Below are 25,383 nucleotides of genomic sequence, written 5' to 3' on the forward strand. Positions count from 1 at the left end.
AAAGAACAAAGGTTTCTCCCTCTTGCAAAAGTAAAAACATACGAAATAAAATTTTAAAACCACGAAAATTTCTTAAAAATGAATGTGTTCTCAAAATAAGACATTTGACTCCATTTTGAGGTCACTGTTCTACAACTCGGATATGGAGAGACTATGACACAGCCGTGCTGTGGATGACTGAGTAAGGGAGGAACCGACACCTATTGCCTTTACACCTGATAATGTGTTACAAACTCCCAGGTCCTCTCATCCTCCCAGAGAGCACACCCGTCAGCACTGTCAGGACGTGGACAGCAGCCTTCTCCCGATACAGCTGCAGCCCGGGGGATGCCCTGTTTCTGTGCTGGTTTGCCAAAGTGCAAATCTGGAAAGAGCTGAGACAGGCCCCTGCAGAGAGCACTCCTACGTCTGTATTGAAATCCCAGCAGGGCGTCTGGCGTCAGATGTGGCCATGGCTGGCTCAGGGTGAACGCTGGTGCAGCAGTTCCGTACCAGAACAACAGACAAGGGGATGTGTATCCAAGGATGAATCGTCAGGTGTTCTCGGCCTCTGCCTTTCCCCACTCACCCCAAAAGTGTACAACAGAGGTTAAACAGCGATAAAGAAGGTACAGCCGGGGCTCATGATAATAACAACAGCTGGAGAGTTTAAAAGTAGGCACAGACTCTGGAGCTGGGCAAAGTGGGGTCCCCTAAGTCAGTGCCGACTTCAGCTCCCTCACATGCAAAATAAGGACCTTAGGGTCTGCCCTCTGTGGCTGTGGGGACGACTGACAAAATAATAGTTAATGCAAGCAGCGTGTGACCTGGCCAAATGGCTCAATGAATATTAAATGTTTTGATTACGCTGTTCACGGTATGTGCTAATAATCTGGGGGAAGTTCACCCAGCAGTCTAACAAACGATCCAGGGCTTTGCACGTTGCTTTTCAAGCATCGTGAGTGTTCCTTGCTGTGAAAGTCACGTGTGTGGGTTGATACGCCTTTACGGAAACCCCAAGTGGGAGAATTATAACCAAAATATGGAGCAGGAACAACAGAACCGAACCAGTCCCCAGAGATGTCCTGGGGACCCCAAATCTCCAGGGCACGGGGAGGCTCTCGTGGGGGCAGAGGGCGTGGGGGAGGGGATGGCTAGGGACGCAAGCGTCTGAGTGCTGATCTGTGTCCCATTCTCTCATTAGCAACGGATCCACACGTGCTCGCTGGATCCCCAGGTCCTCACAGGAGGAGACCCCCCTTCGGCAAACAATGGGAAGAGCCTGCTCCTCGGTGCAGAGGGAGGGGATCAGAACACAGCTCTCCCAGGAATAAGCAGTGTCTCCCCTTCCCCTCTGAGGATCCTGCAGCCCCTCCCCTGCCAGTGTCACAGTGCACGTGGTGCCCCCACCCCGACGTGACCGTGACTGTGACCGTGACCGGGGCTCTGGCTCAGTGCCCGAGGAGGGAAGTCACAGAGTGGCATCGGCCCTCTGTTCACACCTGGCTGACCTGGGCCTCCCTGTCCTGACCTCATTCTCCCTCGGCCCAGGGAACTCCAGCCCCACAGCCTCCTTTTCTGAGGCTCGGGGAGGTGAGTGTGGAGCTATGGGGAGCACTGAACAGTGGCACCTGCACTCCTGGCAGTCCTGTGCTGGCCGTGACCTCGGCACCTGCAGGTCTGTCCTCACAGCAGACCCTGGGTCTCTTCCTGAAAGGTGCGGTCACTGACTTGGGGCCTCTGTAGGCAAAATTGCTCACACCCACACTGACCTGTGAGAATCTCGCTTTTCCCTTTGGTGTTTTTTTTTTTCCCCCATAAATCTGTAACGCAACACCCTTCCATGAGGGACGTCGCCACATGGCCTCGATGTCCGGAAACAAAGTGTGCACGCGTGGGGTGTGCGTCTCACACGTGCAGGGCCCACTGGCACAGCTGAGTGTGCTCCTTACCCAGTCTATACTGGTTAACTCTGTTATTGAATTGCATTATTTATGACATATTATATAAAATGATAAAATAGGACTATAAATGGAAAGTTGACTTTTCCATGAGAATGAAGTAAAGAGCTTTAAAAAGACTTTAAAAAAAAATGACTCAGTTTAAAACCTGCTGTCAGACCAGAAGGGTGTAAGACAATGCACAGGTATGCAGGCAGGCTCCTGGCAGGGGGTCTTACACCCAAAGAGAAGGGGAGATCTCATCAGGGGGCCCCTTGAAATCACACACCCCAAGGAAAAGGAGCAACCTCAGAACAAAACACCCTAGGTTTATACCAAGGCACTTCAGAAATTAATGGAATCCAAAGATAACTTTATTTTTATGTAAGCATTTAGAAATCCATGCACATGCAGGATCTTTAGAAAGTTCATGGAAAATGAATATCATGAAAAGTTAGGACATTAAAATTATTTTCATGAATTTAAACCTATATTTCAACTCCATTTTTCCATGAGCTTTTTGAAGTCACTTCATATGTATTATGCTTTTTAACGATCTACCGACCTGAGCAAATTTTCTGTTTACCAACCAATAGGGTTTATGATTGGATTCGGTGAAATGTTTCAGCAGATTTGTTTTTATATTTTTCTTTATTGGAAAGGTGGGGGGGGTGGTGAGAAGGATGGGTGGGTACAAGGAGAGAGAGAGAGAGAGAGACAGAGAGAGAGAGAGAGACAGAGAGAGAGATCTCCCATTTACTAATTCATTCCCCCGAATGTCCACAACAGCCAGAGCTGGACCAGGCTGAAGCTAGGATCCAGCGACCCAATCTGGGTCTCACAGATGATTGGCAGGGACCACCCACGTGCACCACCACCGCTGCCGTTTAGGGTACACATTAGCAGGAAGCTGAAATCAGACGCAGAGACGTGTCCCCAGGCAGGCCCACCTGGGACACAGGCTCCCAAGAGCCATCTTACCATGCCCTTCAGCAGATTCTAAATGAACCATTTTTTTTTTTTTTTTAAAGCCAAAAGGCCATTCGAACCACTGGTGTACAACAGAAGTTTCTAGAAAACTCTTTTCTGAAAGGGAAGCTGAGTGTGCATCCCTTGAGCTCCGTTGCCCAGGCAGAGGAGCGGGACTGGAATCCCGTAGTCCAGGCTGCCTGTTTCCAGCTGCGCCCGAGACACGAGGCACTTCTGCCTGTAGGGACCTGATCAGGAAGATGCATGTGGTCCATTAGGCTCGCCGGCTCTGAGCACACTGACCGGCTGCTTGCCAGGACCCGGCCCACGATGCTTATCGTGGGATTCCGAATTCCCTTCCGGCGCGTGCAGCAGAGAACTGGAAACATAAAGGCCTCTCGGAGACCGCAGGGGGCTCGAGGATCCAGGAAGAATGTCATCCTCAAAATCTTTGCTGCACCGAGACTTCCCGGGCCTTAGCAAGAGGCTCGGGCCTTAGCAAGAGGCCGTCAGAGTGCATACTCCCGCTCCCAGCAAAACCCGCAGAGAGAGGCCCCTGCCTGCGCGGAGCCCCAGCTGGGCCCGCCAATGAGCTCAAGGCTACAGTGCACCCTTTAGTGTCCTCAGGGCTTGTGGGGAGGAAGGAGAGAGTCCTGGGGCGCGGGGGGGGGGGGTGGAGTGGGGGGGGGCAGGAGCCACAGGCTCTTAACAGATTCCAAACTGGAGTAGAGGCCACGGGGTGGCAGGTGGCAGGGAAGGACAATTGGCTGCACCATGACCCAAAAGGCACGTCCCAATGCTGAGCTGAGCTGAGCTGAGCGGAGCGGACACCACCCACGGTGGAATGGAGGTACGCAGCCCCAAGCCACCTTGGTGGGCTGTCCCCCACAGCCCACCCCGGCCCCCACCTGAGTGACAGGACGTCTGAGCCGGCTACTTTGAGAAACCGGAGGGTTGTGGCTGAGAGGGTTTGCTGAGGCTTAAAAGACGAGGTGCACCGGATGCACTCAGAGCAGGGACAGCCCTGGACGGCTTTAGAGGCCTCTCCAGGCTCAGGCCCCTCCCAGGCCTTCGGTCAGGAGCGGCCCCGGCCTCTGTCCACCCGCCTCCTGCGTACAGAGGTGGGGAAAACAGCTGTAGGTGAAACACTAACACAGACCTCACAATGACAGCTACACCGTGAGCTCTGACTCTCCCTGCACCTTTCTTGCTAATGGTATGGGTTCACCCTGGGGGGAAGCAGCAGAGAGAAGCCACGCAGGGATTTCCCCACCCCCCAACCAAACCCGGTCTGTCGCCCCCCCCTTGTCCTGAGGGAGCCCCCAACGCCAGCCCACCCCAGCCAAGGCTTCCCTCTGGACCCGATGCCCTCATCACCCCCACCCCCACCCCACCCCCACCTCCACTATCTGTTTCTCTTTCTACCAAATTATCCTAAACAACAAACAGATCTGACACGCTCTTGGCATCACAACTCCCTGCAGACACCATTTCTCTGACCCAGAGCAGGACACAACACCGGCAGGGGTGCCCACGCCCACGTCAGCTTCCTCGGGCCACTCACCCACAGCATCAGCAGTGCCCCAAGGCAGCCAAGTCCTCTGTGACTTCTCAGGAATCCACACACAGCAATTGGGCTTTGTCTTCTCTCTTTCCTCCCCTGCTGGCCACACACTCCCTTGTCTGCCTCTGCTAACCTCAGGGAGCTCTGCCTGCCTTGGCTCCCTCCCCAGGTGGTCTCAACACCATCATCTAAATGCTAATGACACCCAAAATGGTAGCTTCTAACTTTACCTTCCTGCTCAACTCCAGCCTGGAACCCCTAGGGGCTGGCTCCCCTTCCCTCTCCGGCTGTCTCTAAGCACCTGTCTTCACACTGGGGCAGCATCTCCCCAAAGCGGGTGCAGCAAAGACAGGTTTAGATTTCACACTGCTTGGGGCCCTCCACAGCACACCCTGCACCCCACAAAATCTTCCCTGGCATTTAACTTCTCTTCTTAATTAAATTTAAATTTCACTTAATCCTTCTCCTTAGAATGGTGATCATGGCGGTGGAGGTGGTGGGGGGGGAGGTTGAGAAACAGGGAGCTGGGCCGAAATGGAGCTGCTGAGTTCCCACCCCCACTTCTCCTGCAAGGTGTCCCCCACCCCTTTGACTCGAAGCAAAAATGCAATGACTTTTCCTTGATTGTGCCTTTCCCTACACCATTATGGCCCTGCCTCCCCAGAACACCCCAACTGTCTCTGTCCCCTCTCCCCATTCATGGCCTCCACCCAAGACAAACCATCCCCTGCTGCAGATCACTGCCCAGAGGTTCCGATCAGCTCCGGCGTGGAGACCAGAACCCCAGCCAGCGGCATTCTTTCCCTGTTTTATGGTTCCTGGTGAATCCTTGAAATCACAGGGAGCCCAGCCAGCTTCCCGCTCCACAAGGTTCCCCATGGCCCCTGCCCGAGCCAGCGCCCCCTCCTCACTACAGGTACATCTTCCCATCATGGTGAAGAACTGCCCCGGAGCCACGAACGGGCAGGACAATGCCTCGCTCCTGGGTCCTGCCCGCCCTGGGAGCTCCCCTCCGCGCACGGCACACTGCGGGGTGCACAGCCCGTGGGAGAACAGCTAGACACGCCAGGCACCGTCAACAACACGCAGATCATGCGTATCTCCCAGCGCCTCACGGGGCAGAAACCCCCCATTCAGTGCAAGCCCAGCTTAATTCTTGGTTTTTATCTCAAAAATAAGGAAACACATCCAGCTATTCAGCTCGCTCCTTGTATTCCATTTCCACATCACGCGCAGGTTAATAACTAATTAAAAACACCTTCCACACCACAGGCTGCCAGCGTCGATGGGAACGAGACGGCCATTTACCCAGCAGAGCAATCGCATTCCGCGTGAGCCGCACATCAGCTTCCTGACCCCTCAGTCCTGGGGCCCTTGGGGAAAAGAGAGAGAGGCCAGGCCAGCGCTGAGTGAGCGGGGCCGGGCGGGGGGAGGGGCGTCCTGGTCCGGAGTGGACGGCACCGCTGGCCAAGGCCCAAGCAGCTGCCTCACCCTCTCGGGTGCAGCGAAGGAAGAGCCTGGCGCAGTTGGAAGGACGTCTGATGGGAAGCTCTTGGAAGCCAACCCAAGGCTGGAGGGGTCCATGCGTGGGCTTCAGTCCAAGGCGCGCGGCCCTACAAGGCACTCGCGCCAAACCCTGCACCCTACCCGTCGTAACCCAGGTGCAGAGTCCGCTGGGATGGCCTTCACCCCGTGCCCCGCCCCCACCAAGCTCGCAGAGCCAGGCTGCCCAGTGCAGTCACAAGGAACGGGGTGTGCGGGGGGGAAGAGAGGGCGCCCCTCTAACCTCAGCGAGGCCTCTGCATCCCACGCAGGCCCCCGGCCCAGAGGCAACAGAGCGAAGCACAGGAAGGAAAGGGAGGGCTTTTCTGCCTAGGAAAACAGCGTGCACGCTGCCGGCAGAGCTAAGAGGCGGCCGTGGGGTGAGGCGGGACGGGGCCTCGGCTCCCGCCCATGTGCACAGCTCTTCACGCTGGGCGCCTCCCTGCCTCTCTCGCTCAGACGCTGGGCGTCCAGCACACGCAGCCGGTGGGCACCGGGCCCTGAGCGGGGAGCGCAGCGAGGGAAGCCGAGTCTTTGGGCGCCAGGCTTTAGTTTCGGACCATTTGAGTCCACTGAACTGAAAAGATCAAGCTGTCAGAGTTCATTTTCTTCCTAAATCAACCAAACTGTAGAATAACACAAAATATTTCACTTCACAACATAATTTGTATCTTCAATTTACTTGCAGCTCTGGGAATCTGACAGGTACAGTATTAAGTGAAAACCCTCGTCTGAAGTCTCGCTGGAAAGGTTAACAGCAAAACAGCAAGAGCAGCCCCCCACAGCTGGAGCACCTGCAGCCGCGGTACCATCGGCGCGGGGCGGCCAGACGCGGCCCTCCCTCCTGGCTGCCGGGCTGCACTGGGACACTCCCATCCCAGGAGCGCACGCTTCACAGGTCGGGATTTCCTGCATATTTACGTATTTATGTCAGGAGGTTTTTGTGTGTGTGTGTGTGTGTACCCAAATAGTAAAAAGGAAAGTGCACTTTATTCCACGTGGCAGCTGCTACAGAAGTGTTCCTGTGTTTGCCCACTGACGTGATGACAAAGTTTCCTGTCGACGCTCATACTCTGAGTTAGGCAACTGCACAGCCGCTGTTTGCTGAACACCTATTGCCTGCTGGGGAGCATGGCATGACACAGCATGACACAGCAAGACCCCACTCAGTGTACATAATGCCATGTGAAATACAGCAAATGGGGCCGGTGCTGTGGCGTAGCAAGTAACGCCCCTGCCTGCAGTGCCACATCCCATTATGAGCACCGGTTCGAGTCCCGGCTGCTCCACTTCCCATCCAGCTCTCTGCTGTGGCCTGGGAAAGCAGTAGAAGATGAGCCAGGTCCTCGGGCCCCGGCACCCATGTAGGAGACTCGGGGGAAGCTCCTTGCTTTCTTGGCTCAGCTCCAGTTGTTGTGGCCATCTGGGGAGTGAACCATTGGATGGAAGACCTTTCTCTCTGTAACTCTCTCAAATACATAAAATCTTTACAAAGATACAGTGAATGCCACATCAAAGGGTTTTATATGAGCAAAAATGGATAGATGTCAGTCTCGCTAACACTTCGTTTCTATGGAGAAATTATATTAAATATTATTACTCTGCTGTGATCTGAAAATATACTATATGTGTGGGCTTTCTAAACGTAAGTATGCCACTGGCAGACTTCCTTGAAGGTGGAGACACGACATAATCCAACTTCATTTCTGATCTCACGCAGGTCGATGGCAGGAGCTTGATAAATAACAGTGGGATCTCTGGTTCACTTTTCCAGGTGATGTCATTCCAAAGGCCACATTCCACGGGGCAGCCGTGCAGAGAGAAGGCTCAGCCTGGCTACTGGGACAGTCCCAGACGGCAAGCCCGCCTTCTTCCTTTCCCCAAGAGTCTTCCAAAGAAATCTTAAACGTCAGCCAACAAAACCCCCTACGTATTCAGAGGCAAAGCTGCAGTCCCAGGGTAGGCAGCGGCATCTGGGCCTGACACACCTGACCCAAGGCCTCATCCCAGGTGTGCCCATCGAGAACAGCACAGGGACAGAAGAGGACATCATGGTCATTTCTGAAAACTAAATAAGTGGGGGTGCAACCCAGTCAGATCCCAAGGAAGAGGCAGCGCCATAGAATCCCCACTCCACGCGAGAGGTTGGTGGAAACAAAGCAAACGCAGGCCGAGGCCGAGTGTGCCCTGGCATCTTAACCCGCTCTGGACACCTGCCAGCCCTTCCGGAGTCCTGTTCGAAGCAGGATGGTGGCACCTGCTTCAGATGCCCAAGCCCAAGCGGCTCTGCACCAGGGACAAGGGAGGGGATGGAGAGACGGGGGCTCTGTGGACGGTGTCCTGCACTGTCCCTGACACTGAGCATTGTGGGCACCGCTGTGGCCACCGTGCCTGGCCTCTGAGGAGGCCTGTGTGCACCTGGCTCTGTCCCTCTGACCCTGCACGGTGCCTGTCGCCACCTGCATCTCACACACTGATGGGCTCAGTCTGGGATTAAGACCAGCGGGCCCCTGGGTCAGCTCTGCTGCCTGCTCGCTCACACTTGGGGCCGGGCCACCTCCTTCAGCCCACAGGAGTCTCGGACTCTCACCTGCAAGCCAGGGGCTCAGGTGGGCTCCGCTCGTGTCTGAGGATCTGACACACCTGGGAGGACTGGAACACACCTGTGGGGACTGAAGCCTCGGCTCTGGTTGGTTCCAGGAGACTTTGCGTGACTGTTCAGCCGGCAAACTTGAGGCTACTCACAGACACCACATCCTGCTCGGAACCGTCAGGTACACCTGCGCTGGCGTCACGGCGTGGCAGGCGAAGTCGTCACGTGCAGTGCCAGATCCCATGGGAGCATCAGTTCACGTCCCGGCTGCTCCACTTCCCATCCAGCTCCCTGCTGATGTGACTGGGAAATCAGCGGAGGATGGCCCAGTGTTGGGTCCCTGCACCCATGTGGGAGACCTGGAAGAAGCTCCTGGCTTCCGGTTTTGGCCTAGCCCAGTCCTGGCCATCGCAGCCATCTGGGGAGTGAACCCGGGATGGAAACGGAAGATTCTCTCTCTCTCTGTCTCTCTCTCTCTGTCTCTCTGTCTCTCTCTCTCTGTCTCTCTCTCTCTTTCATATAAATAACTAACTAAAATCTGGTTGAGTTGCCTATAAATCCAGGAAAACTCTCATTTAAATATATGCATGGATCCCACAGGAAGCCAGTGGATTTATGGAAGCGCAGAATTTCTCAGTACAGGTGCAAGGATTCTGCCTCTCCAGAAATGCCTGTGCTTCCGGTCTCTACCCAGGGCCAGAGTCTCCCATGTGGAGGACGGTGACTTAATATCTCCTTGGGAAAGGAACTTGCTGCAGACACAGCTCGCTGGGGGTCACCGTGGGCCAGACTCTGGCCGAGACTCCCCGTGCGCCATCACACTGCCTCCCTGCAGCACCTCAGCAGGGCTCGACTTCGCAGTGAAAGGCCTGAGGCCCAGAGCCCATTTCCCAAACATGACAAAGCAGCACGCGCTAGAGCTTGCATTGGACCAGACAGACTGGGTCCTAGAGCCCAGCTCCCTAGCGCTGTACTCACACTGGCCTCTGGATGGAGAGCAGGGGACCAGAGGCAGGGGCTTCACCTCAGCCCCTGCTCAGCAGCAGGAGGGGCACAGGCTGGAAATCCAAGCACCCTGAGAAGAGACCTGGTACCACTCCACTCCAGTCCCACATGCCAAGCACCAGGGGAGGCGGCCCTGGCATCTCGGCTCATGTCAGTGATGCCCGTGCCCGCCCGCTCCCGCCATCACTCAGGGACTTGGGTCAGGCCCTCCGCGTTCTCCTGTGAAGTCGGGGCACCCGGCAGGCACTGCGAGGAAGGCCAGGCCTGAACCGTGCAGCAGCTGCTGCCGCCGTGTGCTCCCAAGGGTCCGGGATTTGCTGATGTCACGGAGCAGAGGAGGGCGACTGGGGAGAGGGAGAGGGAGAGGAGGTGGCCACGAGGATGCCGTGTACTTCTGCTCACTTCGTGGCATCACTGCGATCGGTTTCATCACTAAGAATGTGCAAACAGCAGTGACTTTCGGGTCGACGGATGCTCGGTGCTGGGGACTGTCCTTGCCAGAAGCATGCCTCACAGCAGCCCCTGTCCCAACCCACGAGACGCCCATGGGCCCGCAGACTTGTCCAGACCCGGTCAACTGTCCCCTGGAGACAGCTCACACCCTGCGGCACTGCCACCAGCTGGCAGTTAACCGGGCTTCTGCCCCCTCCACAACAGCAGAACACAGAGGGCGCCAGGCCCCACAAGTCCCAGCTGTGCTGGGGTAAAAATTCTCTATGGGAGGACCTAACAGAATACACGAAGGAATTTCATAAAATTCGAGGAAAACGGAATTAAAAGAGAATTTAGGGGTTGGCGTGTGGCCTAGCAATGGGGACACCTGTGTCCTACTTTGGGGCGCCAGGGTTCTATTCCAGGCTCTCCCTTCCCGCCAATGCAGCAGTGAGCAGTCAGGTTCCTGCCACACATGTGGGAGACCAGGACTGAGCGTCCAGCTCCCCCGTTTGGCTCCTGCAGCCGTTGCAAGACATCCGGGGAAATGAACCAGTGGGCGAGAGTGCTGTCTCTCAAAAAAAAAAAAAAAAAAAAAAAAAAAGACAACCAACCTAGTTTATTGCCAAGAAATGTTTTTTAAGTGAGTGCATAGTTTTGTTATGACACATTTTTCATAAACTTGTTGAAGACTCCTCATATACGTGGACTTCAAACTACTTTTACCCCAAATAAATCTCTTTTAATCCCACTTTGCACAGACTTTTTTTGAAGTGCCCTTGTATTTTCTCCGTGTTGGCTTTGAGAGATGTTTTGTGCATGACACCAGCAGTGCTTGGCTTCCTGCTGCATAGAGAGAAGTGTGTCCTCCCGCGTGAAGTGCCTGGGGCTGCGGGCGACCCCACCAGCGGGGCGCTCACAGGGAGCTGTGCGCCGGCTCCAAGCCTTCTTGAGCAGACTTTGCCCTTTTCAGACTTCCCTCTCGAGCGAGTTCCCTCCAGAAGAGTCCTGGCTGAGAGCTCTCCATCACGGCCACTTCTCTGAGAGTTTGATTTTGCATCTTGGAATTTAGTAAAGAGGTACCCGGAATAAAGCCAGACTGTAAAAATATCTCTGCTACAAGCAATACATTCTGCATGAACAATCAGGAAGGATCTAGAAATTATTTGTGAGGGTTGTTTTAGTTTTTATGCATTTATTTGGAGGGCAGAGAGACTGAGACAGAGACCTCCCATCCGGTGATTCACTCCCCAATACCCATAGAACCAGGGCTGGGCCAGGCTGAAACCAGGAACCAGGAACTGACCCCATCCCAGTGTGTATCTGAGCCGGCATCTACTGCCTCCCGTGGGCATGAGCAGGAAGCAGGAGTCAGAAGCAGAGCTGGGACTTAACCCAGGCACTCCCAGACGGAAGGTGGGGACAGGAGCAGGCCGCTCACCTCACACCGAACACCTGCTCCAGTTCTGTTTCAATTACTAAGCCAAGTGCAAAAGCACACGTGCTATAGATGAAACGTTACGGAAAGCATTTAAAATAACTTGTGACAATGCCATCAGGGAAGACCAGAACTCTGGGAGGGCGTGGTTGGGGACGTGGCGCCCATGGTGACAATGGCCCTGGTGTGCACACTATACCACGCGCAGGCAGGGAGCCACTACAGGGCAGCTGCCAAAGCTCCTCAGGGCATACGACAGAACAGCGGCGACAGCAAGTACCTGGGCCCACCACTGGGCCAACTTAGTACCTGTCCTGAAGTCCTGCTGCCAACTCAGCCTCAAAGGAACATCTCCCATGCCATTGGGAGGCTCAGCGGAAAAGCACGTCGGCGAGTACCGGAAGCAGACCTACGGCCTCAGTGCCACCAACAGTGGCCTCCGAGCTGGGCACGTCCCAGGCAGGCCACCTGGAGAGGACTGCAGTTCATCAAGCAGCTTTCTTCAGTGGTGCACTGGGGTAAGAACAGGCAGGCTGGGCTCCGGAGAAAGTTTCCCTCCAGAATGTTTTCATGGTGCTGACTTTGAATGCCTATCACTTCGCTGAAACACGCATGTGTATATTTTCTGTCTGTAGGTTGTGTTGTGACAGCGTGTTGTGTGCGCTGCGGCCACTGCTGTATTCTGCTACAGAGGAGAAAGCCATCCTTAGGTGTGCTTCAAACCATCACGTCCAAGGCTTCCAGAGTGAACCCACACATCTTAGAAATAACTTACTTAGAAATAACATCAACTAAAACCCCAGACTTCAAAGAATGGATAAGAAGATGATGAAATGCAATAAACCAAGAACCTCTCAAGTCCCCAATGCTTTCCACGCATGTTTTCAGTTTGCACAAAGCCGTGCCCTTCCTGGGGAGCAGGGCTGTTTGTGAGGGAGGGTGAGCGGGGATGAACGTTGCCAGTTCCCCAGGCCCCACCACCCTCAGGCTGCCGCTGGTGCCGTGGCCTTGACGCCGGCCCCCAGCCCCCACCCCAAGGCAGATGGTGCACTTTCTGTGATCCAAGCCCTCAGCAGTGAAATTCTCCCACAGCAACAAAACCACATGACAGCAAACCCACAAACAGCCAGCTCTGTGAATGTCCTTCTGAGCACTGACAGGATTCGACCCCATGAAATCTGGCCTCTCCGGAGCGGAATCCCTCGCTAGGGCTTCTGGCCCTTTCCTGTCCCGGGGAGATGCCAAATTCACTCTGGCAGTCACAGCACTGAGCTCACCATCCTGGACTCTGATCTCTCAGAAGGATATAGAGAAACACATTGCATTTAAAGGGAGAGAAAGTGCCAAGTTACAAAACAAGCATGGGAAATTGAACTGTGATCCTGTGTGTGCGCGTATAACAGGTGTGTTGGGTTGGTGAAAGGTACTTTGTTAATGGATGGAGAAGACACTTCCTGGTGGGAACTGCTTGCGTCACAGGTGAGAGAAGCAGTAGGAGAGGCCCCAAAGCACTGAGCCAGGGCTGCAGGCAAAGGGATCAAGAGCAGAGAGCTCCGCCCTGAGCAGAGGGCAGACCCCGCCCTGGGTTGTCCGGCACCTTCTCTTCATGGCCATGATGAACGTAAATAAGTGAGCGGCGCCTGGACACACGAGAAGCCCAGCAACACAATCTCACACACACTGCAGGTTGGGATGAAATTTCAACATTTGTAAGAAGATTAACTGATTCCGGAGAAAGCCATGCCCAGAAAAGAGTTTGGACAGATGTATTCCAATGTTTGAATACTCAAAAACTAGACCGAATTAAATCGAGCAGGTCAGCAAAACCCCCTGTCCGATCAGGCAGTGTTCCAGACCGGTGCAAATGTAAGTAACCATGATGATGCCTTGAAACCATCACCTCCTTATCTGGGAGCCGAATCCCGAGTCCCGAACTGATCGCTACCCTCTGATGTCCTCTCGCTCCACGTCTCACACGGGTATAAAGATGCAGGTCACACCCCGTCAGTCTCCCATTACAAAAGGCAAGGACCAGCCAGCGCGAACCTGGCAACCCTCCAGGTTCCGTTTTGCTTTGTCTTCCAGTCAACCTCCAGCATTTTGGCTTCTGGAAAGCTCCACGTTTTCCCCGTGTTTTCTCCTGTTTTACTTCATATTCACAGCCTATGAGTCTTCACTTGCAAAACATACCGGGAAATCCTCCGGGAAAGTGTATAGTATAGAAATCCCAGCCCAACCTGGGAGAGAACAGGAACTCCATGACACGGAATGTGTGCAACAGAGAGGGACATCTGCAAGCGATTGATAATCACGGTTGCAAACCGTGCGCACTCTGAGAAAGTGAAAACATTGCTTTCATTTATTTTTCATCCTGAGAGAGCGGAGCAGGGCATGCAACAAGGCCTGGGGAGAATCTGAATTGGGGAAGTTGATGTTTTGAAAATTCTGTTGGAAGTCTGAACCGCCGACAAATGGGTGAAAGGTTTTGTTGCCTGCCGTGCAGTCAATACGAACCAGAGAGTCGCACTCCAAACATCTGAAGAACTATGCTCGGTGCTGCACTGCCTCTCAGCCAGTGCACGCTGCAGGAACACCCTCCTCCAGCGAAATTAAAGCAGTTAATAACAAATGCTTCCTTCCAGATGGAAAAGGAATTCGGTCAACCTGACAGGCTCATTTCCTACCGGGTTACTCCTATCACTTCAAATTCCAGGAGGGAGAGGTCCGTGCACAAACAGAAGCCGTGTGCTGGGGTGAATTCCAGGCAAAGACATGGAAGCCCAACCACGGGGTCACGTGCCACATGGCACCAAGGAGAATGCTGCACGAGCCACGGCACACCATGCAATGAAGCCACGGCATACCACAGATGTCAGGGTGGGTGCCAGCATCACCCAGGGCATTTGTTTCCCTCTGGGAAGACCATCAGGCTCTCTCGATGCGACAGAGGCACCCTGTCTCTGAACTGTGCTTATCTGAAATGTCACCCTGCCATCTGGCACCACCGCGTCCTAGAGCAGAGCTGTAATGTCAGACCACCGCCAGTCCGTCACTCTCTTCAACAGAGCACTGAGTGGTGGTCCTTGGGGACAGTCACCAACTCCTACAGCTTTGATTCTTGATTTACACCGTGTTGCACCAAAACGGACGGATGCCGTCTTTAATTACACTTTACAGGCCTCCTGTGTGGAGAGGGGTCTGTGGAGAGATAAAGCTGAGCGCGCGCACAAATATTTAAGAGACAAAAAAGGCTGATTTTTGTCCATTTTCAAAGCCATGGGTGGTAAAACTGCATGTCCAGCTGTGCCATTAAAACTTAAAGACAGATTCCAGAAGCTTCTGGAAATCATTGCTTCTCCTCCCGTGGCAAGGGGGTCTCTGAGGCACGCCAGGAGAGGGGGAGCAGGGGGCTGAGGACGACTGAAATGCATCACTGCTTCTCCTCCCGTGGCAAGGGGGTCTCTGAGGCACGCCAGGAGGAGGGGAGCAGGGGGCTGAGGACGACTGAAATGCCAGCCTGTGACGTCGCAGGTGGACAGGCGGGCAGAGAACGAACCGGGAGCCCCCTGCACGCACTGCTGCGCTTTCTATTTATTAGCAGGTCAGGGAGACCTTGCTCCTCTGGGAGTTCACAGCAGGACTCCTGGGAAGCACGCCCGAGCCGCTGTCGTCCTCAGCAGCAGACACGTGGCACCCACAAGCCCCTGCTCAGAATCCACTCAGGTTGACGTGGCGAATCTCTGCAAACGTCACGCTTTAAGGATTTTAGAACTAAAAAGCCACAGCACGCCCTCTGCACGGTGGAGGCCTTACTCAAGATGAGAGGCAGCGTGGCTGCGAGGTTTAGGGTTTCCGCTCTGGGTGACAGCCTGCATTGACATACTGGCGGTAGGGGCCGGTGCCGTGGCACAGTAGGTTAATCCTCCGCCTGTGGAGCTGGCATCCCATATGGGCACTGGTTCCAATCCTGGTTGTTCCTCTTCCCATCCAGCTCCCTGCTGTGGCCAGGGAAAGCAGTAGAAGATGGCCCAAGTGCTTGGGCCCCTGCACCTGCATGGGAGACCAGGAAGAAGCTCCTGGCTCCTGGCTCCTGGCTTCGGATCGGCACAGCTCTGGCTGTTGTGGCCATCTGGGGAGTGAACCAATGGGAGGAAGACCTTTCTCTTTGTCTCTCCCTCTCTCTGTCTGTAACTCTACCTCTCAAATAAATAAATAAATAAATTCTTAAAAAAATTAATACTGGCTTTACTACTTCCCAGCTGTGTGTCTTTTGGCAAATTACCAAACCTCAATGCCTCAGTCTCCCCACCTGCAACGCAGGCATCCCAACAGAGCAGTGAGGGCCACTGAGGGCATGCCGCCCGCTCTGCTACAGTGGTGTGTGCACACGACAGCACACCACCCGTGAGCTCATGCAAGCGTGTGGCACGTCAGAAATGATGTGCATCACGTGGGGCAAGAGAAATCAGCTCTTCACGTTGAAGCTGGCATTTAGCAAAGATGTGGAAGAACGCTTAGTGGTCACCATACCAGCTGTCCCAGAGGGCTTTTGGTATTGGGCCACAGGGAGAGAAGAACCTTCTTCAAGCACCCAACTGACTCAGCCTCTGAAGGTCAGCATTGTCTATCACACGGACGGGACAGCCTGCTGGGGCAGGAGGACGTGAGAACAAAACTCGCGATGCGCAGGACCCATGCTCGGATGCACGCCTCCAGCACCACACCTGTGGTCCCCTTTTGCTGTTCACGTTGGCTTGGGAACACGCTCCTGCAGGATGTCCAACCACGAACGGATGTGGAACCGGCTGAGTTTCTACAGTCAGAATGTCTGAGATAAAAGTGCCTTTCCTGGACTCAAAACCCTCACACAGAGGCACACGCACACCCAGATACACCCACAAACAGGCACACACACACCCGGGTACACACAAACACAGCTGCACACATACACAGCTACACATATACACAGGCACACGCACACACACAGGTACACCCCCACACAGGTACACACACACACATACACACAGCCAGACTTACACAGGTAAATCTCTACACAGATCCATACACACAGGTACACCCACACATAGGTACAAGCATACACAGCTACACCCCCACATAGCTACACACACACTGGTACACTCTTATATAGGTAAATCCCTACACAGATCCATACACACAAGAACACCCCCACACAGGTACACCCCCACAAGGTACATCCCCACATGACACTCAGCCAGCGGAAGCTGCAATGAGGAAACAATGTTGGCTGGACAGCTGGGCCCAGACAACCACAATACACAACTGGAAGGTGCCGCGCAGCCTTTTAGGTAAATGTGGAATGAGCTGCAGGGAGTCCACACGCTGACTGCCCGTGCAGGACATCTCTCAGGGCCGCAGCCTTCATGCACAGTAGACAAGGAAACACGACGGGCCGGGCAGTGGCAGACATCATCATGCACTAGACATCACCCGCTGAGTCTCAACCCTCCCAGCTGCCCAGACGGCACCTGGCACCATGTGCCGTCCCCCTCAGAGAGCCCCCTTCCCGGGAACCCGAAGGCTCCCTCTGAGATGTAATGGCTTTGGTGCCAAGGCCACCGACGCTGCACCCCACGTCTGCCTTGTGCTGTGCCCTGTGGAGGGCTCCAGCACGCGGGGACCCGGAGGCACTGGCAGGAGCAAGTGAACTCCGGTCTGCAGCCAGTGCACGATTCCAGTCAGCTCCTCGGGCCAGAAACCACAGAACGTCCCAGGAGACCTCGGAAGGGGGCAACCTGGACCACAGCTCCCCAGGGTTTGAGCCGCAGCCCATGTGCCCAGCCCACGCAGCTCTGAGGCTTCCTGCTAGAGTCAGGGTGTGGCAGGAGGCAGAGCCATGCAGCGGGAGGAAGGGGAAACGAGGCAGCCAGGCGGTGCCATGGAAAACCGCCTCCCAACCACCATGCAAATAAGGCAGTGACCTGACTGTGTCCTCCTTGGAGTGACAGTTTCCTTTGGTGGGGACCCAGTGAGCAGGACCACGGTGAGAAAGGACTTCAGGGGGCCGACACACACAGCCTTTGCTGGAGCAGGCCCACCCAGGGGTGTTGAATGCACGGGCCACCACCAGGACAAGGCAGCTCTGCTAGGGAGAGCCAGGAGGCAGTGTCCATGTGGGCGGCCACGGAACCCAGATCCCCGTGTGTGTAGCCGCCTCACTCCTGATCAGCGATGGGAGATGGGACGAGATCTCTGGTTCCAGGACAGTGTGGGGGTTTTGTTATTGCTGCTGATTGGTTCTCGTGATGTGCAAAACAAGCCCCAACACTGCAGCTCTTCAGAATAACTCTAAGTTGCCCATCACCAAGGCTAATCCTCACAGGAAAAGGAGGGGAATCCCAGCACTTGCTGTGAAGGCCCTCATTTCTGCATGAGGACTCAGATACCAAGGGTCCCCTGTGCAAGGGGGCTCAGCAAGTGAAAGGTGGATGAGAAGCAGAGGCCAGCTCAAGGCTCTGTCGTGGCAGGGATGGCCACAGAGGCCAGCTCAGGGCTCTGCCCATGGCAGGGACTGGCCGCCTGGGCCTCTGCACATTGCGAATGCGGACAAAGGTTTTGGGGACAGCGCCATCTGACGTGAGATGCACGACGCTCCGCTGTACTTAAGCCTGTAGGGAAACATCCCCCTATGAACAAAGGCCAATTCTGCCCCTGGAGTGCCCAGGAGACGCCAAGGCAGAGGTCACCACTGCTGTGGTTTGTCCATGAGGTGGACAAAAGGCACTAAAAAGAGGCAAAGCCACAGGGAAAACCCAAAGTAACGCCACCAGGGAATACACCACACACCTAGCAGAATAACTAAAATGAAAAACGGTGCTTGCAGCAAAGGCCAGAGGAGGAAACCTGGATCCACCGCACATCGCGGGAGGGGACGTGGAACGGTACACACACAGTGGGGCAGCTCCTTTAAAGGAAGTGTGTGGTCACCATGCGACCCATCACGCGCACCCTCGCACATCCATGCCTCGGAAATGCAGATGCAGGTTCCCAGAAACACCTACACATGGAAGCTGACGGCAGCTTTGTCCAGTCCCCAGCTCAGACCACACTTCAGCAAGGAGACGGTCAAACGCACGGTGGTCCAGCAGGGTTCACATCACCCCAGGGACGGACAGAAGACACGCGCCATGGCCTCGATCCCTCCCGAGCAAGGACCCCAGCTGACGGAAGAAAGCCAGCCCCAGGTGTCGCTCCCCGTCTTCGTGGGGGAACGACACAAGACCCTGTGCTGTTCTTTTGTCTGCTCAGCCCTCCCCGGATTTGCTGCTGGTTCTTCCCGGGCTGGCTACTATCCCTTCCACCTCCATGGAAGGGCAGTTCCCCCTGGCCACATTCCCCACTTCCGCAGGGGAGCGGCACACCGCCGGCCGGCTCTCTGGGGGCTGCACAGGCATTCCCTCAGATGTTCCCCTTAGATGTTCCTGGTGCATGCCGTCTCTCTCCTCCTTTATAGTCCTCCTCCGCCAATCCTAACTCGGCTGCCCACATGCCGAGTACGCTGCTCTCCAATCAGGAGCAAGTCCTACAGTTTATTGGTTGAACTGGAGGCAGCTGTGCGGAAGCTGTTTACTTCTCTCCCAGCGCCATATTGTGGGAGAGCAGATGCATAGAATAAGTCTTAATTCCAGTAACTCAGTCTAGTCCGAGTTGCTCCCCACAGATCCCCCTTTCTTTTTATTTTTTGGCGTTGACACGCGCCTGTCTTCGGTGCCCCGTGGCACACACTCTGCTCTGCTTGCTAGAGTTGCCACAGGTTCTTACAAGTCCTATCAATCAGGCAAACCGAATCCGGGTCCTCTCTTCGCCATGTTGTGAGGAGGTTTTTAGGCGCTGATGCGTGCCTGTGTTCGGTGCCCTGCAGCGCATGCTCTGGTCGAGCCGCCCGCTGGCGCTTACCGCCTTAATCAGGCAGACCGAATCCAAGCTTTCTCATTGCCGTATTGTGGGGGAGACTTATTAGTGTTGGTTCGTGCCTATCTTCGGTGACCTGCAGCTCATACTCTGGTCGAGCTGCTTGCTGGTGCTTACCGCCTTAATCAGGCAGACCGAATCCAAGCCTCCTAATTGTTGTATTGTGGGGAGGCCTTACTGATGTTAATTCGTGCCTGTCTTCGGTGACCTGCGGTGCATAAGCTGCTAGCCGCCGCAGGTGCTCATCGCCTCACTTAATCAGGCAGACCGAATCCAAGCTCTCTCATTGCCATGTTGTGGGGAGGCCTTTCTATTTCTCTATTTCTCTATCTCCGGGCATTCCTATTTCTCCCATTTTACTTCTATCTTCCAGCATTCCTATTTCTCTCATCTTACTTCTAAACTTCTGTTTCTCTTATCCCTGCGGCTTCCTGGCGCCTCGCCCTGCCGGCAGGCTCCGCCCCGAGGCTGCTTCTCGGCGCCTCGCCGGCTCTGAGCCGCTTCAGCCCGCGCCTCTCTCATCTGCGCGGTTCGGCTTTGTGCGCACACTCCGCGGTCTCGCACTTAACCCTTTCGCGTCTGAACCACGGCCTCGCGCCAGCCCCGCGTTCCCTATGTACTTGAGCCCCGCACGCTCTGTCTGCGCGCGGCAGCCTCCGCGAGTCACACAGCGTAGCTTACGTGTCCGCCACTAGCATTCAATCTAAGTTCCCCGGGCTAGCCTGGCGAATTCAACCCAGCTTACATCTCCGCCCCACGGTTTGGCTTCCCGTCCTTTGCTCCCCGGGCTAATCAGACGGATCCCAATCTGGCTTACGTTTCAGCTTCTGGTTTCAACTTTTCGCCCCCTATTCCCGGGCTAACTTGAGAATCCCAAAGTGGCTTTCGTTTCCGCCTTGGCCTGCCCCCCGCGGCTTCAATTTCCCTAACATTTTTCTCTACCCGGTATGTTTCCCCAAACTTTCCTCCAACGATATTCCTCCCTCATTTCTCCTGGCCTCTCCCCACAGTCCGCGTCCGAGTCTGTTTGTTCTAGCTTTCACTTTCGCTTTCGACCTTAGAGATTTCTCCCAGCTTCCCCCCCGTAGTCCGTATCCGAGTCTATGCCTAGGCTTTCAATAGCTCCTTCCGGCACCTTTATCGTCTGGCTTTTCCCTAGGCTGTTTGCTAGTCTCTCTCTCCGATATTTTCCTGCTTCTTCCCGTTTCTTCCCTCCTAGGTTTCCTATCCGTCCTAGGTTTCCTATCCGAGTCACGGCACCATTATGTTGCTCCCCGTCTTCGTGGGGGAACGACACAAGACCCTGCGCTGTTCTTTCGTCTGCTCGGCCCTCCCCGGGTTTGCTGCTGGTTCTTCCCGGGCTGGCTACTATCCCTTCCACCTCCATGGAAGGGCAGTTCCCCCTGGCCACATTCCCCACTTCCGCAGGGGAGCGGCACACCGCCGGCCGGCTCTCTGGGGGCTGCACAAGCATTCCCTCAGATGTTCCCCTTAGATGTTCCTGGTGCATGCCGTCTCTCTCCTCCTTTATAGTCCTCCTCCGCCAATCCTAACTCGGCTGCCCACATGCCGAGTACGCTGCTCTCCAATCAGGAGCAAGTCCTACAGTTTATTGGTTGAACTGGAGGCAGCTGTGCGGAAGCTGTTTACTTCTCTCCCAGCGCCATATTGTGGGAGAGCAGATGCATAGAATAAGTCTTAATTCCAGTAACTCAGTCTAGTCCGGATTGCTCCCCACACCCAGGGTCTGATACTACACGCCTGTTTGCCTGTGACGTTTCTAACATCGTGCAGTTTGGCAAAGGAGAACACAAGAGCGGCTGCGGGGAGGGCCGACATGGGCCACGAGGGGAACGACCGTGGTGACAGAGGTGCCCGACTGGCCGCAGAGATGGACACGGGAACACATGCGTGTGACAGAACTGTGCAGAAGCAGACACGGACCCGAACTCCTCCACGCCAAGCCAGGAAAACCGGAACACCATCCGTGAACGGTGTCGCCGCCCACTGCCTGGCGGTGACAGATGATTCAAGAATGTCACAAAATGCCATCGTCTAGGGAAACTGGTAAACGTGTACACAAGGAGTTTCAGCATTACTCCTCACGGCCGCATCTGAATCTACAGTTATCTCCATCACAATTGCAGTGAGAAAAAAGAGGTCAGGGAGATCTCCTCTCAATGCATCCCGGGGGCTGGGGATCTCCACGCTCATCCCTGCAACTCAGAAGTGCTAGAATATTAACCAAAAGCCCTCACGGGGAGAGGCTAAACACGGCACTAGCTTAATATTTAATAAAGTCTGGAGAAAATACGCCTAATTTTTTAAGAAAAAGAAAGTCTGAAATATGTGAAATGCAAGCACCGTTCAAAAGCCTGGCTTAGAAGCATGGACCACGTTGGCTAACACAAGCGTATGCTTAAAACGAGATGTCCAATTGACAGCAGAGCCTTCGCTGCCCCGACAATGTGTGAGGGCACACAGGCTCAGGCCGAATCAGGGCAGAGTCCAATTCCCCAGGGCCAGAGGCCCGCGCGGGTGTACAGAAATGCCCACTCTCTCCCAATCGGCCCCACAGAAGCGGGGACACGGGGCAGGCAGCCACAGCCCCGCTCCCCCGACGCGGCGTGGGCCCAGGTGGAAGGTGAGCGCTCGGCCCCTTGTACTCACTTATTCTGCATCATATTCATGATCACCCAGTCGAAAGGGTAGACGTTCTTCCCAATGAGGTTCTTAAACATGATGAATGTCTCCATCAGGAAATCCTGAAAGGAAAAACCAAACTCTGAAACAGCCGCCAGCAAACCGACGCGTCTGCCCCAACCCCGAACGCAGGCATTAAATGATAAGAGACCCCATTTTTTGAACTGAATGAAAACATTCTAAAAACTAATGAAGATGTATCTCCTAGCAGCTGTGTACTGGTTCTATCTTTCTGTTTATCTGGGCGCTTTCCGTCTGAGACGGCTTTTTCAAAGATGCATTCCGAAATGTTCCCTGGGCACGTCTCTCGAATACTCACAGCAAGTCGATCCCAAGGGTTACAAAGACACGTTTCACACCTTTTCTGCATGCAGGAAAATGTGATTTTACAAACATAATAGGCAGGTTGTGGCAGCTTCCTACATTGTCTCCAAATCTGTTTTTCATTGCAAACAGTCCTTATCAGGTTGAGTATGGGATATGATTACCCACCATTCTTCTTAGGCTATTTATTTATTTATTTTTGACAGGCAGAGTTAGACAGTGTGAGAGAGAGAGAGACAGAGAGAAAGGTCTTCCTTCCATTGGTTCACCCCTCAAGTGGCTGCCACAGCCAGCGCACTGCACCGATCCGAAGCCAGGAGCCAGGTGCTTCCTCCTGGTCTCCCATGCGGGTGCAAGGCCCAAGCACTTGGGCCATCCTGCACTGCCCTCCCGGGCCACAGCAGAGGGCTGGAATGGAAGAGGAGCAACTGGGACAGAATCCGGCGCCCCAACAGGGACTAGAACCCGGGGTGCCAGCGCTGCAGGCAGAGGATTAGCCAAGTGAGCCGCGGCGCTGGCCTTAGGCTATTTAACAAACAAAAGGCTGGAACAGGATTTCTGCACTGTGTGCACATACCCAGCATGCAATGAGCCATGTGAGCTGTGACTGCTTTGCCAAAGTCCTCCTTGCAGCTGCCACAACCCCAGTTCTACTCAATGGTCCTGCTGATGTCTTGCAGGTGCCCTGTGGCACCACCCTGCTTCCAGGCTGACACAAATAACCGTGGCATCAGGAAGGGGTCCCCGTTTCCTGGGGGCTTTCCAGCTGCCCCTGGTTCTGAGCGAACCTGAACAGGGCAGGTCGTTATCCTGAGAGCAGCACCCATGCCTGGTCTGATGTTTGCTCAGACCTGGCGTGGGAGGGGAAAGGCAACAGAGAATGGCGTTAGAAAAATGAGGCCCTGGCCAGAGATTGCCAAGCGCGTGGATAGTTCTCTTTATATAATCTACTGAATCATAATGAGGTGCAATGGCTGTGAAGGCCAAGGTGCTGAGCAGAATTTAAGCAGCCAGGAAAACAATTCCCAGGACCAAGTTCCACAGCAGAACCTCCTGGCAAGAGGCACAAGCGAGAGTGGATCACAGCAGCAAGGCGAGGACGCCTTCTCTGTGGCCTCAGCCAGGGCTCAGCCAGGCACAGCCTCTGGATTTCAGCAGAAGCCTCCAGCCCAGAGAGGCGAGGGCCTGGGCCAAGCCCGGCCAGGTGCCCCAAACCTCCACGCGGCAGGTGCTCCGTGAGCCAGAGCTCGGAGGCAGGAGCATCTGGACGCCCCCGACAAGAGCGAGCGGCCGCCTTCTCCAGTTCAATGACTGAAATCCATATTTCTCTACTGAGTTTCCCCACTTTGTCAAGTGTTTCCCGTTTTAATGACCAGGTTGCATGTTTTGCCGGCTGAGTGCTATAATTTCGCCACATCTCTTTGCATGAAATTGCTGGCTTCCTCGCTGATCGCTCCTCAATGCCTAATAATCGAGACCCAGGGTCTGGTTTTTATGATTCTGGAAGAGACGCCTGTTTTCCCCGCTCCTTTTCTCCTCCTTCATTAGTATGGCTCGGCTGTTAGACGTGGGCACTTTGCTGATCACACAGAACACTGCAGATAGCGGGAGACGGCAAGGCTCCGGGAAGCTTCCTAGCCCGGCTGCACAGCTCCACAGCCGGGCTGGTGTCCTCACAGCCGTACGTGCCAGGATGCTGAGGGGCCTGGCCAGATCAGGGTCGCCCGGGGCGTCCAGATCAACAAGGGACACCCTGTGACAAGGTCATCTCTCCATGCCCATGCACTGCTGTTACTTTATCACGGAACCCCTATATCACCAGTGGCAGCCCTAACGATGACCGCCAGTGTTGCCAAAGAGAAACATCTTCCTAAACCCACCTGCTTCCTGCCATCCCTACCCTACCCTTGCGAACACATGTCAAACCTTCGCAGCTGAACTGTGACAGGGCACATGCGCCTGTGCCCAGAGTGCTCCTATCACACAGCCAAGCTGGTCAAGGCACCACCACTTCCCCAGCCCAACACTTCACCCGTCTCCACGATGGCCTCTCAATGCTCTTGGGACAAAGTCTCTTGAGCCTGGAGATCAGGGAGCCAGGATTCTGCCATGCCAGAGGACTAGTGGTTACAGACAAGGCCATCAGCAGGTTTTCACGCAGCTGGGCCCTGGGTGTGCTTTTCTGTCCTCATGAAGGCTCCTGTGTTGGGAGTTTGGTCCCAGCATGGTGCTCTGGGGGAAGTCGGGATCTCTGAGAAGCAGGGCCTAGGAGGTCAACTGGGGGCACGGCCTGCAGGAGAGATTTTGGTATTTCTCCTGGTGCCCTGGTCTGCTTTGAGATCTGACTCTTCTTCCCTGACGCATCCCCTGCAGGACCATCAGCCGCGATGTGCCCAGACCTGAGCCAATGCCAGAGCCACGCCCTTGGACCTCCAAAACTGTGAGGAAAGTTAATCACTTTTCTAATTAAAAAAAAAAATTTAGTTGAGAGCCAGAGAGGGTGAGTGACAGAGTGAGCTCCCGTCTATTGGTTCACTCCCCAACTGCTCACGAAAGCCCCTAACCAGAGCTGAAGCCAGGATGTGAGCACTTAACCCAGGTCTCCCACGAGTAGAAGGAACGCAGTTGTCCAAGCTGCCACCCAGGGTATTAGCAGGAAGCTGGAGTCAGGGCTGGAGCTGGATTGACCTCAGGAACTCTGATGTGGGACATGGGCATCCGAACCACTAGGCCAAGTGCCTATCCCACTCCTTCCTTCCTTCCTTAGATTTATTTGATAATCAGAGACAGACAGAGAGGTCTTCCATCTGCTGGCCAATCCAAAGTCAGAAGCCAAGAGCCTCTTCCAGGTCTCCCATGTGGGTGCAGGGGCCCAAGCACTAGGACCATCCTCCACTGCTTTCCTGGGTCATTAGCCGAGAGCTGCATGGGAACAGATGCAGCC

The 25,383-nt window shown here is 54.8% G+C and overlaps 1 protein-coding gene across 2 annotated transcripts in view; it reads right to left on the bottom strand.

Moving 5' to 3' along the window:
• Positions 1 to 25,383, bottom strand: part of DOCK1 (dedicator of cytokinesis 1) — a 494,355-nt gene that overhangs the window by 149,002 nt on the left and 319,970 nt on the right. For both annotated transcript variants that reach the window (XM_051833503.2, XM_008274844.4), the window contains exon 29: positions 22,083 to 22,177. In XM_051833503.2, the coding sequence (XP_051689463.2) occupies positions 22,083 to 22,177 (95 nt within the window). The remainder of the gene's footprint in view (positions 1 to 22,082; positions 22,178 to 25,383) is intronic.

This window comes from Oryctolagus cuniculus, chromosome 15, assembly GCF_964237555.1.
Source record: "Oryctolagus cuniculus chromosome 15, mOryCun1.1, whole genome shotgun sequence".
Taxonomy (NCBI): Eukaryota; Metazoa; Chordata; class Mammalia; order Lagomorpha; family Leporidae; genus Oryctolagus; species Oryctolagus cuniculus.